This window comes from Pleurodeles waltl, chromosome 11, assembly GCF_031143425.1.
Source record: "Pleurodeles waltl isolate 20211129_DDA chromosome 11, aPleWal1.hap1.20221129, whole genome shotgun sequence".
NCBI lineage: Eukaryota > Metazoa > Chordata > Amphibia > Caudata > Salamandridae > Pleurodeles > Pleurodeles waltl.
Genome location: NC_090450.1, coordinates 339,635,650 through 339,648,314, shown reverse-complemented (window position 1 = coordinate 339,648,314; position 12,665 = coordinate 339,635,650). Strand labels below are relative to the sequence as shown.

Below are 12,665 nucleotides of genomic sequence, written 5' to 3'. Positions count from 1 at the left end.
ATCTCCAGATCCCCCAGATGAGCTCCCCACCCTAGAGTGGAAGCATCCGTTATGACTGTGGCCACTGGTGGCGACTGCTGGAACGGCTTTCCTTGTGAAAGATTGTTGCTTGCAATCCACCACTTCAAATCCACAGCAGCATCTCTGGAGATCTTGACAGTACCCTCTAGATCCCCTCTGTGTTGAGACCACTGCCTTCGGAGGCACCACTGAAGAGCCCTCATGTGCCAGCGAGCATGCGTGACCAACAGAATGCAGGAGGCAAAAAGACCGAGCAGACGAAGGACCTTGAGGACTGGAACTACCGCTCCATTTCGAAACATTGGAACCAAATCCTGAATATCTTGAATCCGCTGAGGCGGAGGAAAGGCCCGACCCAATGTTGTATCCAGTACTGCCCCTATGAACAGGAGGCGCTGAGAGGGCTCTAGGTGAGATTTGGGCTCGTTCACCGAAAAGCCCAGGTCGAACAACAACTGGGTTGTTGACTGCAGATGACGCAACACAAGCTCCGGGGACTTGGCTTTGATCAACCAATCGTCCAAGTAAGGGAATACTGCTATCCCCTTCCTTCTGAGCTCTGCCGCAACCACCGACATCACCTTCGTGAAGACTCGAGGTGCTGAAGTAAGACCAAACGGAAGGACCGCAAACTGGTAGTGTTGCGATCCCACCACAAACCGGAGATACTTCCTGTGTGACTTGAGTATCGGGATATGAAAGTAAGCATCCTGCAAGTCGACAGACACCATCCAGTCTTCCATGTTCAACGCCAAAAGCACCTGTGCTAGGGTCAGCATCTTGAACTTTTCCTGCTTGAGGAACCAATTCAAGATCCTCAGGTCCAGAATTGGTCTCAAACGACCATCCTTCTTGGGAATCAGGAAATACCTTGAGTAAACTCCTTGACCCCTTTCCTGCTCCGGGACCAACTCCACCGCGCCCTTTAAAAGGAGGACTTGCACCTCCTGTTCTAGCAACAGGAGGTGTTCTTGTGAACAATACGAAGGGCGGGGCGGGATGAGGGGCGGAAACTCCCGAAAGGGAAGGGTGTAGCCTTTTCCCACAACACTGAGAACCCAAGTGTCCGACGTAACAGTCTCCCATTTGGTGAGAAAATGCTGTAATCTTCCCCCTACAGGAGAGGAGTGAGTGGGAAATGGTGGAAGCCTAAGGCTGCTTCCCCTGCTGCACCCCGCCAGATGATGAGGAAGAGGCAGAGTGCTGCTGAGAGGCTCCCCTGGTGCGGACCCTACCCCTCCCCCTAAAAGATCTATAGGGATGGGAAGAGGCAGGTTGCTGATATCTTCCCCGAAAGGAAGAGGAGGAAGAGCCACGCCCAAATCCACGAAACCTCCTGAAGAATCTGGAAGAGGCCGTGGAAGAAGGAGCTTGGAGTCCCAACGACTTAGCCGTGGCCCTGCTCTCCTTAAAACATTCCAAGGCCGAATCAGCCTTAGCCCCAAACAGTTTGTCCCCATCAAACGGGAGATCCAACAATGTGGACTGTACATCTGCCGAAAAGCCCGAGTTACGGAGCCAGGCCTGTCTCCTTTCCACCACAGTTGTGCCCATTGCTCTGGCTACCGAGTCGGTGGTATCCAGTCCCGTCTGGATAATTTGGGTCGCAGCAGCCTGGGCATCAGAGACAAGATCCAAAAGACCCTGGGGAAGCTCTGTAAACGAAGAGGAGATGTCATCCATCAGAGCATGAATATACCTCCCCAGGATACAGGTTGCATTGGTGGCTTTTAACGCCAGACTGCAGGACGAAAAAATCTTCTTCGACTGCGCCTCTAGCTTTTTTGAATCTCTGTCCCCAGGCACCGTCGGAAAAGAACCAGGCGCTGACTTGGACGAACAGGAGGCCTGCACTACCAAGCTCTCCGGCGTAGGGTGCCTAGATAGGAAACCAGGATCAGTTGGAGCCGTCCGATACCTCCTGGCCACGGCTCTGTGAACTGCTGGGGAAGATGCCGGCCTCTTCCACACCTCTAAAACCGGATCCAGCAGAGCGTCATTAAAAGGTAACAGAGGCTCCGCCGCGGCTGAGGCCGGATGCAACACCTCTGTCAAAAGGTTTTGTTTCGCCTCCACCACCGGCAAAGGCAGGTCCAAAAAACTAGCTGCCTTCCGTACCACTGTATGAAAGGAAGCAGCTTCCTCAGTATATTCCCCCGGGGACGAAAGGTCCCACTCAGGGGAAGTGTCCAGCCCACTGGCCGACTCCAGTCCACGCAGCCCATCACCCGAGTCCTTTAGCTCTCCTTCCTCTAGGGCTCGTTGGTACTCCTGCTCTTCTAGTACCCGGAGAGCACGCCTCCTTGAATGCAGTCGTTGCTCAATCCGCGGAGTCGACAATGCCTCCGCCGAAGTCGGAGATCGGCGCCGATCTTCCGAAGCCACCGACGCCGCATCCGGCGCCACAGGTAACTTCGGCGCCGACTGAAGAGCAGTTGAAACGGATGGACCCACCGGAGTCACAGGCCGAAATCTCGACGTCGACGGGATGGAAATCCCTGGGGCCAATCCCTCCGAAGCCACCGGAGCAGCCACCGGCGCCGACACTGGCGCCGAGCCCACGTTCCCAAACGGGAGAAAGGGCATAAAGGGTGCCGGCCGAAGAGGCGCAGGATCACCCAAAGAAAAGGCCAAAGGCCCAGCCGGAGCACCCCCTGGAGCCATCTGTTGGAAGATGGCATACATCGCATTCAAGAATGCGGAACTATCGGCTCCAGGGGTGGGAAAAGCCGGATACTGGGGTGCCTGTCTCAGAGGCGACCCCGACGCCGGCCTCGGCGTCTGCGCCGGAGAAAACACTTGAGGCTCCAATACCTCAATCACCGACGCCTGTCCAGGCGAAGTTGGAGACGCCGGAGAGGGCAACGGCGTCGAAGGATGCGGCGTCACCGTGGGGCTGACCTCCCATGTCCTTCGGCGCCGATCCGGAGACCTGGAACGAGCCTCCCTTGAATGACGCCGAGATTCTCTACGGCGCCGGGAGTCTCGATGACGCCGATGTCTTGGAGAAGACTTCTTGTGATGCTTCTCCTTTGACTTGGCCATAAACAGCTTCGCCTCACGTTCTTTAAGGGCCTTCGGATTCATGTGCTGACATGAATCACAAGTCGAGACGTCGTGGTCGGAGCTCAAACACCAAAGGCAATCGGAATGAGGATCCGTCACCGACATCTTGCCTCCACACTCACGACAAGGCTTAAATCCAGACTTTCTCTGCGACATTATTTCCACAGAGAAAGAGTACGCAGCAAGATATACACTGTAACCGCAAGAGTAACAGTTGCTCCCTCGAAGATAACCGTTTCGAATGCACGGAAAAAAGGGAACTGACGTCCGCACGTCGTCGAGGACCTCTTATTGCCTGTATGACGTCAGACGGCGTCGCGTGGGCGACAGTGACGTCCTCGTCGACGTGCAGAGACTAGTAAGAAGATTTCCGTCGAATGCTGGCGCCATGGGAGTATTCATGAGGTGAGGAATCCACAGGTAGTTGTATCCATCAGAAACATCTCTTACTGATAGAATCATAACCATAGTGTGAGAATACTTTTGTGAAGTCTATCATTAAAGCTGAGACATTAAGAAAGAAATTGTTACTTTACATGTAGAACGAGACAGGCTAATGGAAAAATTGAAGTGATCACAGGAAACAACTGGCAAATACTGAAAGCTGAACATCGATGCACAACACCTAAAAAAACGCAAATAGAATGTTTGACTGTGGTGCAAATGCCTCTCACAAAATGACACCTGTCTTTATTTTGACATGATTGACAAGCATGATACAATACAACATATTCAAATAAAACACTGGAGTTGTGATTTATATTCTCTCTGGTCGCTCTGAGTGAAAATTATTTAACATCTCAAATACAAAATAAAAAATATCCTTCTTAATGCCACTGACTGACTTTCAACTATAGTGTCATTGCAAGAATAAGATTATCACTAAGAGAAGAATCAGGTTTAAACAGTTCCAATGAAACACGCAACCCATACTCATCAGGTTTCAGCCTGGCCAAGAGGTCCTAGGTTTCCCCCAATGAGGTCTCGTTTTGGTCTACTGCTTCTGTTTCTATCTTAAGAGGAAAAAGTAGGGGGCACAGGAAGAGATGGGAAAGGGCTTTACTCACCTTGTGAGACAAAGCTGTCCCGTCATCTATGTGGTGGAACTTCTTTGCTGCTTTTATGGTTTTTGGAAAAGTCCACTGTGAACTCCAGTATGCTTCGTCTGTGCTTTCTTCTCTGGAAAATAAGTAGTATGCAATGACCACTTCAAGCAAATAAGAGGAAGCATTACGTTCAGGTGGAAAATGTACGGCATGCTTGGAGAGTAATTAACATATTTAAATGACATCCCAATTCAGACTATGCTATAATAATACAATACATACAATACTGTGTATAACTATCAGTGCTGAGGGAATTCTATTGTTGTGTGCCAATGTACAGAATCTTTAGGATGCTATCGAGAAACACATTCAAACAATGATCAGGGCATCCGCTAACAACAATGAAGGTGATATACTTGTCAGAGTCTGAGCTTGAATCACCACCATGGCCCTCAGACTTCCACCGCTGGTACCGATCCACCAAGTCTATGAGGAATGAGGTTTTCTTAGTGTATCGTGTGATGAATCGATGCTTGAGCAACTCCTTTGGCGTTGGTCTCTGTAGGAAGGTGGAAAAGATGTTTAAGCTTACAGCGCATCCACAGCTTTTTGACATACAAGGTTTCAATTCCTGTATAACAAATCAAGGCTTTTGTGTGCAAATATTACGGTAAACATTGCTGGTGTCAGATAATTCACCATTTTGCTGTATGATGGCGTTTTATGTTAAAAGGGCTGTGGAAATATTGGCAGTGTGTTTGTATCATAACACTGTTGGCCTTGTGAACTTCGACACTGGGTGGGCAGGGTTTAGGACAGATGACCTCTGCGATGTAGGATGCTGATGCTTTTTGTAAATTCTGTATCTCAATATAACATGCTGTCGTGTCATAGCCCAATTTGCCTTTAAAGACCGAAATGCAGTAGCACGTTCGGCACTGGTTCTTATTTGTGCTATACATTGTTGGTATTTCATGATGCACAAGTTTGTTCCATGAAATATAGAATGCATTGTGATGTTCAGCGATGAATAATGAAATGTGATCAGAACTGAAGTGGAATACTAGATGTTTTTTTCCCAATGTGGTTACTAAAGTGTTGATGCAGTTAGTATTTGTGTTGGCAAATATTATTACTGTGGGTGAGATTTTCGTTTTACGACAGTTTCCATCCAAAACACCATTTAGCAAAAAAAAGCTCACATGTGGCCCAAGCGCTTTAAAGAAAAGTATCATAGCTGTATCTAGCGCTAATATGAATTATTTTAGCTATCCTGCACTTTAATCCAAATAGGTAAGAAACGTTACCACTGTGATAAAAATGTTTGAGTACTGTACATTAGCCATCACTAGAATTCACCTTAAAACATTTGGTGGAGAATCTATAGCTTGGAGAAGCTTACTGTTTCTCTTCCTGTAATCACCAGGTTGGTCTTTTCTATGATAGCTACCAGTACGCTGTTAGGTTTTATTGGCAATTGAAGGTTTTCCACTAGAGGTACCCAGACTTTGTGGGTTCCCCTGGGAGAGGCCAAGAAATTAGGCAAAATACAGCAAAAATTGTTTTGGTTTTTTCCCCCCAAAAAAATGGGAAAAAAGGGCTGCAGAAGGCGGCTTGTGGTTTTTCCCCCTGAAAATGGCATCAACAAAGGGTTTGCGTGCTAAAAATCACCATCTTCCCACTTTTCAGGGACAGGCAGACTTGAATCAGAAAACCACATTTTTCAACACAATTTTGGCATTTTAATGGGACATACACAATTTTGGCATTTTAATGGGACATACCCGATTTCTACTATATTTTGTGCTTTTAGCCTCCTAGTTAGTGACAGAAATGGGTGTGGAACCAATGCTGGATCACGGAAAGCTAAACATTTCTGGAAAATAGACAGAATTCTGAATTCAACAAGGGGTCATTTGTGTAGATCCTACAAGGTTTTCCTACAGAAAATAACAGCTGAAATAAAAAAATATTGAAATTGATGTGGAAAAAACAACTTGGTCCCCATTTATTTGGGGTGGGGGTATGGCCATACCGCCACCCTCTTTTCTTAAAACAATTCTTCCCTGGTGTCTGGTGGGGTTTCTGCTCCCCTGGGGGGGCAGATGAGCCTTAGCAAAATAGGCCAATCTGCCCCCAAGGGGGACAGAAATGGCATAAAATAAATTTGCCCTCCTTATCAATATAAACAAACAAACAAAAAAAAATCCCTGGTGTCTAGAGGCTTCTGCCCCCTAATTAATATAGGATGATTTGCCCCTGGGGGGTGGGGGGGTGTTTGCTGGAGGCAGAAAAGGCCTAATAAAAAATTGCCTCCTGGGGAGCGACCCCTGCCAAAGGGGTAGCTCCCTTTATGCCAAATTTCATTAAAAAAAAAAAATCCCTGGTGTCAGATCGGCCTAATCAATGTAGGCCCATTTGCCCCCCGCATGGTGCGGGGAGAGGGCCAGAAAAGGCCTAATAAAATTAATGGCCCCTGGGGAGCGACCCTTGCCTAAGGGGTCGTTCCCCTTATAAAACAAAACAAAAAAAAAAAAAACATCCCTGGTGTCTAGTGGCATTCCTGCAGCACGATCGATATGCGATCCTGGTGTAGGAATGCTCAGAGACATGAAAGCCTTTACTTCCCTTTTCATGCCTCTGACCTCTCCCCAACCCTGATCGGAAGAGAATCAAAACTGATTATCTTCTGATTGCGCTGGAAGCATGCTTCCTGCACAATGGGATACAACCACTGATAAAATCAGCGCGCAATTGCGTGCTGACGTCATCAGACATCACTGGGAGGCGGTGGGGGGTGCGGGGAGTGGAAGGGGAAGCGATTCCCCTTCCATCCCTGCCCTGGGGGAGGTGCGGGTGTGGCCCTCTGGGGGAGCGCTAGCACTTCCCCCGAGGGCCAGTACAAGGAAGTAATGGTTACGTCCGTGGTGCCTCAGCGCCGTGCCACCGCATGTGACCATTACGTACTTGGCACCCAAGGGGTTAATTTGGTGGGCTGGGACCTGCTCTACACAAAGACATTTCTTTAACTTTGTTTGCCAAGACACACACAACTAAACAGTTCCATTAACGTGCATGTATGGGGAACAAAATTTAGATAGACAATGATATAGAAATACATAATAGGGCAAGAGCAAAATGGACTGATTGTAAAACAGACATTAAACCTCCAAATATTTTGCAATTTTTAAGTGCATATAGGCATCTTTTTGTATACCAACACAATTTTTTGATATGGTAAAGACAAAAATGGAGAGGGATAAGTAAATCATACGAGTGCTACTCACATTTCACCAATATGTTGCGTACCAGTTCCTACCACTTCAGGCATAATTTACCAGGCACTCCCTTTAAACCACAAGCGATAAAGAGAATCACGGAATTACATTGCGCGTTACATACAAGTGTGTTATGTGCTCTGGGCTAGGAGTTTGCAGCCCGGTGTGGCGTGTCGCAGAGGCTCCCCCCCCTTCCTACCGGACAACCTATGACAACGAGCCATGGGCTCAGGGCTCTGGGCTCCACCTCCAGGAGTGGGTGCCACCCAAAGAGGCACGGAGCGGTGTGGTGCGGTGTTGTGCGGCAGGGAGGCATAGCCGCGAGTGCAGCATTTCCCAGTCAGCAGCCTCCAGCAGCAGTTAGGCGGTAGGAGGTGAACGCGGCACGGCCGAGGGACGGTTGGCTGGGGCTGAGGAGAAGGAGTCAGCCATCGCGTTGTGGGGGAAAGCTGTGGTAGATGTCTAGCAGCAAAGAAGCAAGTGGAAAGGAAGGAAGTGTGCAGTGCGTGAGGGGATCCTCCCCAACCCTCTCCTTGGTTCTCCCCTTTGGGCCGAGGTTTTCTAACCAAAATCTGCAGCAAAGCCTGTAGTCCAGTAGCCCAGCAGCAGAAGCAGTAGCAGCGCAATGGTGAAAGCAGCATGAAGGGAGTGTGCCACAGTCTGCTGTGCTGAGTGGCAGAGTGGCCAGAGTGAAGTTGGGGCAAGGAGTGCCCTAAGTGCCACTAAGAACCCCCATAACCATGAACGCATGCTTATGCTCTGTCGTAATCTTGTGAGTGGAAGTATCAGCCATTTGTTGATTAATTTTCACTGGCCTCGACACTGTCTGGGGGAGGGGAAGCAGAGTCACCAGTAGGTGTAACCTGGGAGGGTAGAGATTAGAATTTGAATCCCTCCACAGCCAGTGTTACTAAAGTGGAGAGGATATAAATTGGGGAAGCGTGTGGAGGCGTAATAAGGGATAGAATACATCTGACAGTTTGAATAAGATTAGTGGAGGTGTTGTAAGAACTTCAAACTTTTGTTTTGAGTGGAAACTTCCAGTGGTGGCGTGGGAATATTTGAACATCATTTCAGAGTGGCCGGTGTTTTCTAATTTATTATTAGCTGGCCGCCCCCACCCCCTCATCCCCTACGTGCTGAACTAAGTATATTTTTGAGAGTCCTGTTGAGAGTCTGTGATTAGTGACCTGACTTGACCTGTTTGTTCACTGGGAAAAGATGCTTATCTCTCATAATGAAAGGTGTCTTCCTTGCCAAGGTATTCCACTTCTCCACAAGGATGACTGCTAAACGCCTCAGAAGGTACAGGACTTTTCTTAGTCACGCATGCAAAAAGACCAAGGCTAATCCCATAAGTAATAAGGGCATGCCCCACTTGAACATAAAAACTATAAATTCCATTCTCCCTTTCGTTCAAAAGGAGCCACCTACAGAAGCAGTCCTCAATGAGGGTAACGATTCAGTAGCTTGCTGTCCTGTCAAGGGGAGGAGGGGGGGGGGGGTAGGGGGGAGTAAGGTTGATTTAACCCCTGTGACGGGAGACCTGGTGAACTACATCCCTTCCCTAGCAAATGAGGATGGTAAATCTGGAATTGGGGATGCAGTGGATGATTTTACCCTTTTGAACTGTGTATATGGAGCAAGGAACCTTTCTGTTAGTTGTCCAAAGACCCCTCTAGATAGCAATACCAAATTTAGTACTCCTGGTCTAAGGCGGTTTAGTAGCACGCCTACTGACCACTCACTCTCTCCTTCAATAACTTCCTTGACGCCAGAACTCACGTGCTCCCCGAATCTACTGAGTGGCCCCTCCAGATCAAAATTTAGTATTGTCGGAGTACATTAAATGTATTTAGAGAATTATATCTTCGATCCTGTTTTTTCTAGAAAAATCAATGAACAATTCTGATCATGCTCAAGACATATTACTTTCTATACTTAAAACCCTGCTAGATCAAAAGGACATTAAATTAGGCCGTGATGGGAAAGTTTCTAGGGCCACAGAGGTAGCATCCCTAAAGATGGGGTGTCAAGATTTTAGTCAGATTCTGCTCTCATCAGACTCCCTTGTGCCCGTGATCCCATCTTCCCTGCCTTTTCATTTTGATCAGGGTACTCAGGCGGGAAAACCACAAGTTCATTGTAAGTCCTCAAATACACAGGATCCCTTTTCTCAAGGGAGTGATGTCTATTTCTTGGAAAATCTGTTCTTCAACTCACTTTCTACGAGCAATGCAGCCCCAATTGTATCGGAACCTGCTACTCCAAAATAAATTGAGTTAAATCATCCAGTGGCCCCTTTTCCTGTCCAAAGTATACCCGGACTCATTGATAGCGGAATTCAATTTTTTTTTTGGCTGTAACATCTGCTAACGAGAAGAAAATGGGGGGAAAAAAAAGGGTCAAAAGGGGGAAACGAAGAATTCCTAAAAAGAATCCAAGAAAGGTTACGTTCGAGGACAAGGACCCCAGGGAAACCTCCTCTCAGTGGGAAGAACATGAACTGGTTCAGAGGAAGGAGAGGCCCAAGGTTGTGAGATTGGTCAGTTCTCCCATCTTTTGGGGAATACAAGACTTGATAACTTCTTGGGTTGTGCAGCAGACAGTGCCTCTAGTCTCTGAGAACACGCTATGTGATTCAAATCTTCATGCTATTTCTACTTGTGATGTAAATGTTAACGTAGTGTCATCGAATTGTACTTCAGCTCTTTATAAAGGTGAGAAGTGCACAGTAAGGAGGAAGTCACTCAAAGTCATATAGAGACCCCTGAATATCTTGAGTTTTTCACCTTATTTGATTTGAATTTAATTTGAAATCGCTCTGTATTAATTTCTTGCTTTACAGATATATATGAGTTGAAATTTATTGTCAGTAATGACATCTCTCAGATTTTTCACGATCAGAGTACTGGAGTAATAAAGACAAAAGTCTGGTTCTTCTCAAAAACTGTTATAAACCTGATTTTAGTTAATTGTGAGCAATTAGAGTGTAGAGGTATAGACATGGTCCCAATATGGGGTAAGGAAGTTCCTTTTTGGCAGCAGGCCCCCAACCCTTTTTATTCAAATGGTATCAATTTTCACCAAACACCCACTCATATTGCTTCCCCTTTGGAAAAGGTAACCGTTTCTATTTTCCATGGCGAAAGAGTGGTAAAGTTCATGGAGAATGTCCCTTCATATCTTTCAGTCCCGATGAGGAAAATTGGAGTTGGTAGGTGGGGGCTCTAAATAGCACTCAGAATGTTCTCACAACCAGGCCATTAACCAGGTGCTCTCCATGGTCTCTTGGAATGCTGCAGGAATAAGGAACCACAAAAATTTGATATTATTTGTTCTCTACAGGCAGACCTAATTTGCATCCAAGAGACCTGGAGAGTTTCTGATTTAATCTATCCTGGGTACCTGGTCTTAAGTATAAAGAAACAGCCCTCTAAGAAAGGGCATGCAAAAGGGGGTATTGCAATGCTGTTAAGCAACATATATGGAAATATGTTAATCTGCCTGTCTCCTCAAATCTTTCTCAGATGGTGAGAGTGTTCCCAATATTGGAGAATGGCAGGAAACCCCCCACGCTATTAGTAAATGTCTATATTCCACCAGACAAGGACCATGATAAAGCTTTATTCCATATGTTCAGTCATATTTCTGCAATCTGTTCCAATTCTCATGATAGTGTGGATGAGCTATTGCTAATGGGGGATTTAAATTGTAAAATTTCCAATTGATCTTTTTCCACCTTGTGTGACCTAGAGAGGGAAACAGCTTTAAATATTCCTCCCATTTTATTTCCCTCTGGAATCAGGACGTATAAAAGGGACCACACCTAATTGAAAGGTTTTAAGGACCTTTGTTGCATCAATTTAAATGGGTATTTTCGTTCAGACAATTCCAGAGCCTTTACACATAAAACTCCACGCAGTAGTTCTATTATTCATTACATTTTGGCTTCCTTTGTTATTGCCCAATCGGTGGAGGATATGATAGTTAAGACTACATCGTTTAGTGACCATCAGATCTTGATCCTTTTGTTAAAAATCCAGCTTTCCTCCATAATGTCTTGGAATTTCAAGGGCAAGGACATTAGTTTCTGTAGGAAAATGGGTAGAATTTGTTGGACCCATGCCAAAATGTCATCTGTCAAAAAACTTCTTGAAAACTCAGTGTGCGATATTGATGAATGGAATGTGGATCCGTTAAATTACTTCACCAAACTTATTGAATATGTAACTCAGTGATCTATATCAACGTTGTAAGCCACCACAAAAGAAAGCAAAATTATCCATTCTAGTGTTGAATAGGGAAATTAATAAACTGGTAAGGAGACAGTATGAATGGGATTCTAAGAACAGTAGTAAGGGAATATCCTTATTAAAAAGAAGAAGAGCAAGAGTGAAGTTAGGTATAAGGAAGGAAGAGGCTGAGCAGATGTGGGTCACACTCAAGGAAGCAGCAGTGACAAAACATTACCGTAAATTCTGGGCTATTATCTCTAAAGGATGTGGAAAACGTAAAGTGACTAGTGCTCCTCCAATAGCCGAGACCGACTGGAGGAACTATGTACTTACCCTTTATGCAAAAAAACGGGAGATGGAGCCAAGGGAATTGGAATTGGGCATAAGTGATAGAACTGGATTGTCAGGGTATTCTGCGTCTGCTATTCACAAAGTAGAGTTCACGAATCCTGGGTTGGGCGTGTAATAGTCCACTATATAAAAAGCAGGATAAATCTCAGCCCATAAATTATCACCAAATTGCACTGCTGGATGCAACTGGCAAGATATTTGCAAAAAGTATACTAACGCATTTAACCTTGTGGGTCGAGGAAAACAAGATACTCCCTCTGGAACAAGCAGTTTCAGAAAGAAACATAATACATTGGATAATATCTAATTGATGCAAATTAGAAATGAAAAATCTGTTCAGATCAGGGGTGGAATAGAATATGCCGCATTTATAGACTTCTCCACGGCTTTTGATAGGGTAGATAGGAACATTTTGTGGAAAAAAAATATATGAGTTGGGTGTACCCCCAAACTTGTTACATTTGGTTTTAGCTTTGCACTCTTCAACCTGGTGCAAAGTTGTGTTGGGAGGAGACCAGGGACTGTCGTCTAAATTCCCCACAAAAAATGGTTTGAAGTAAGGCTGCCTATTGGCACCATTGTTATTCTCTTTATACTTTTATGACCTGCCCGTTCCTTGCAGAACGCAGATGGTTTTGCACCCAAAATTGGCAGACATTCGCTTT

At 46.0% G+C, this 12,665-nt stretch overlaps 1 protein-coding gene across 1 annotated transcript in view; it reads right to left on the bottom strand.

The window, feature by feature from the left end:
* STK25 (serine/threonine kinase 25) overlaps positions 1-12,665 on the bottom strand; it is a 316,673-nt gene that overhangs the window by 101,208 nt on the left and 202,800 nt on the right. Inside the window, exons 7-8 of the mRNA XM_069213631.1 lie at positions 4,550-4,692; positions 4,155-4,266 (exon numbers count right to left, since the gene is read on the bottom strand). Coding sequence (XP_069069732.1) covers positions 4,155-4,266; positions 4,550-4,692 — 255 coding nt within the window. The remainder of the gene's footprint in view (positions 1-4,154; positions 4,267-4,549; positions 4,693-12,665) is intronic.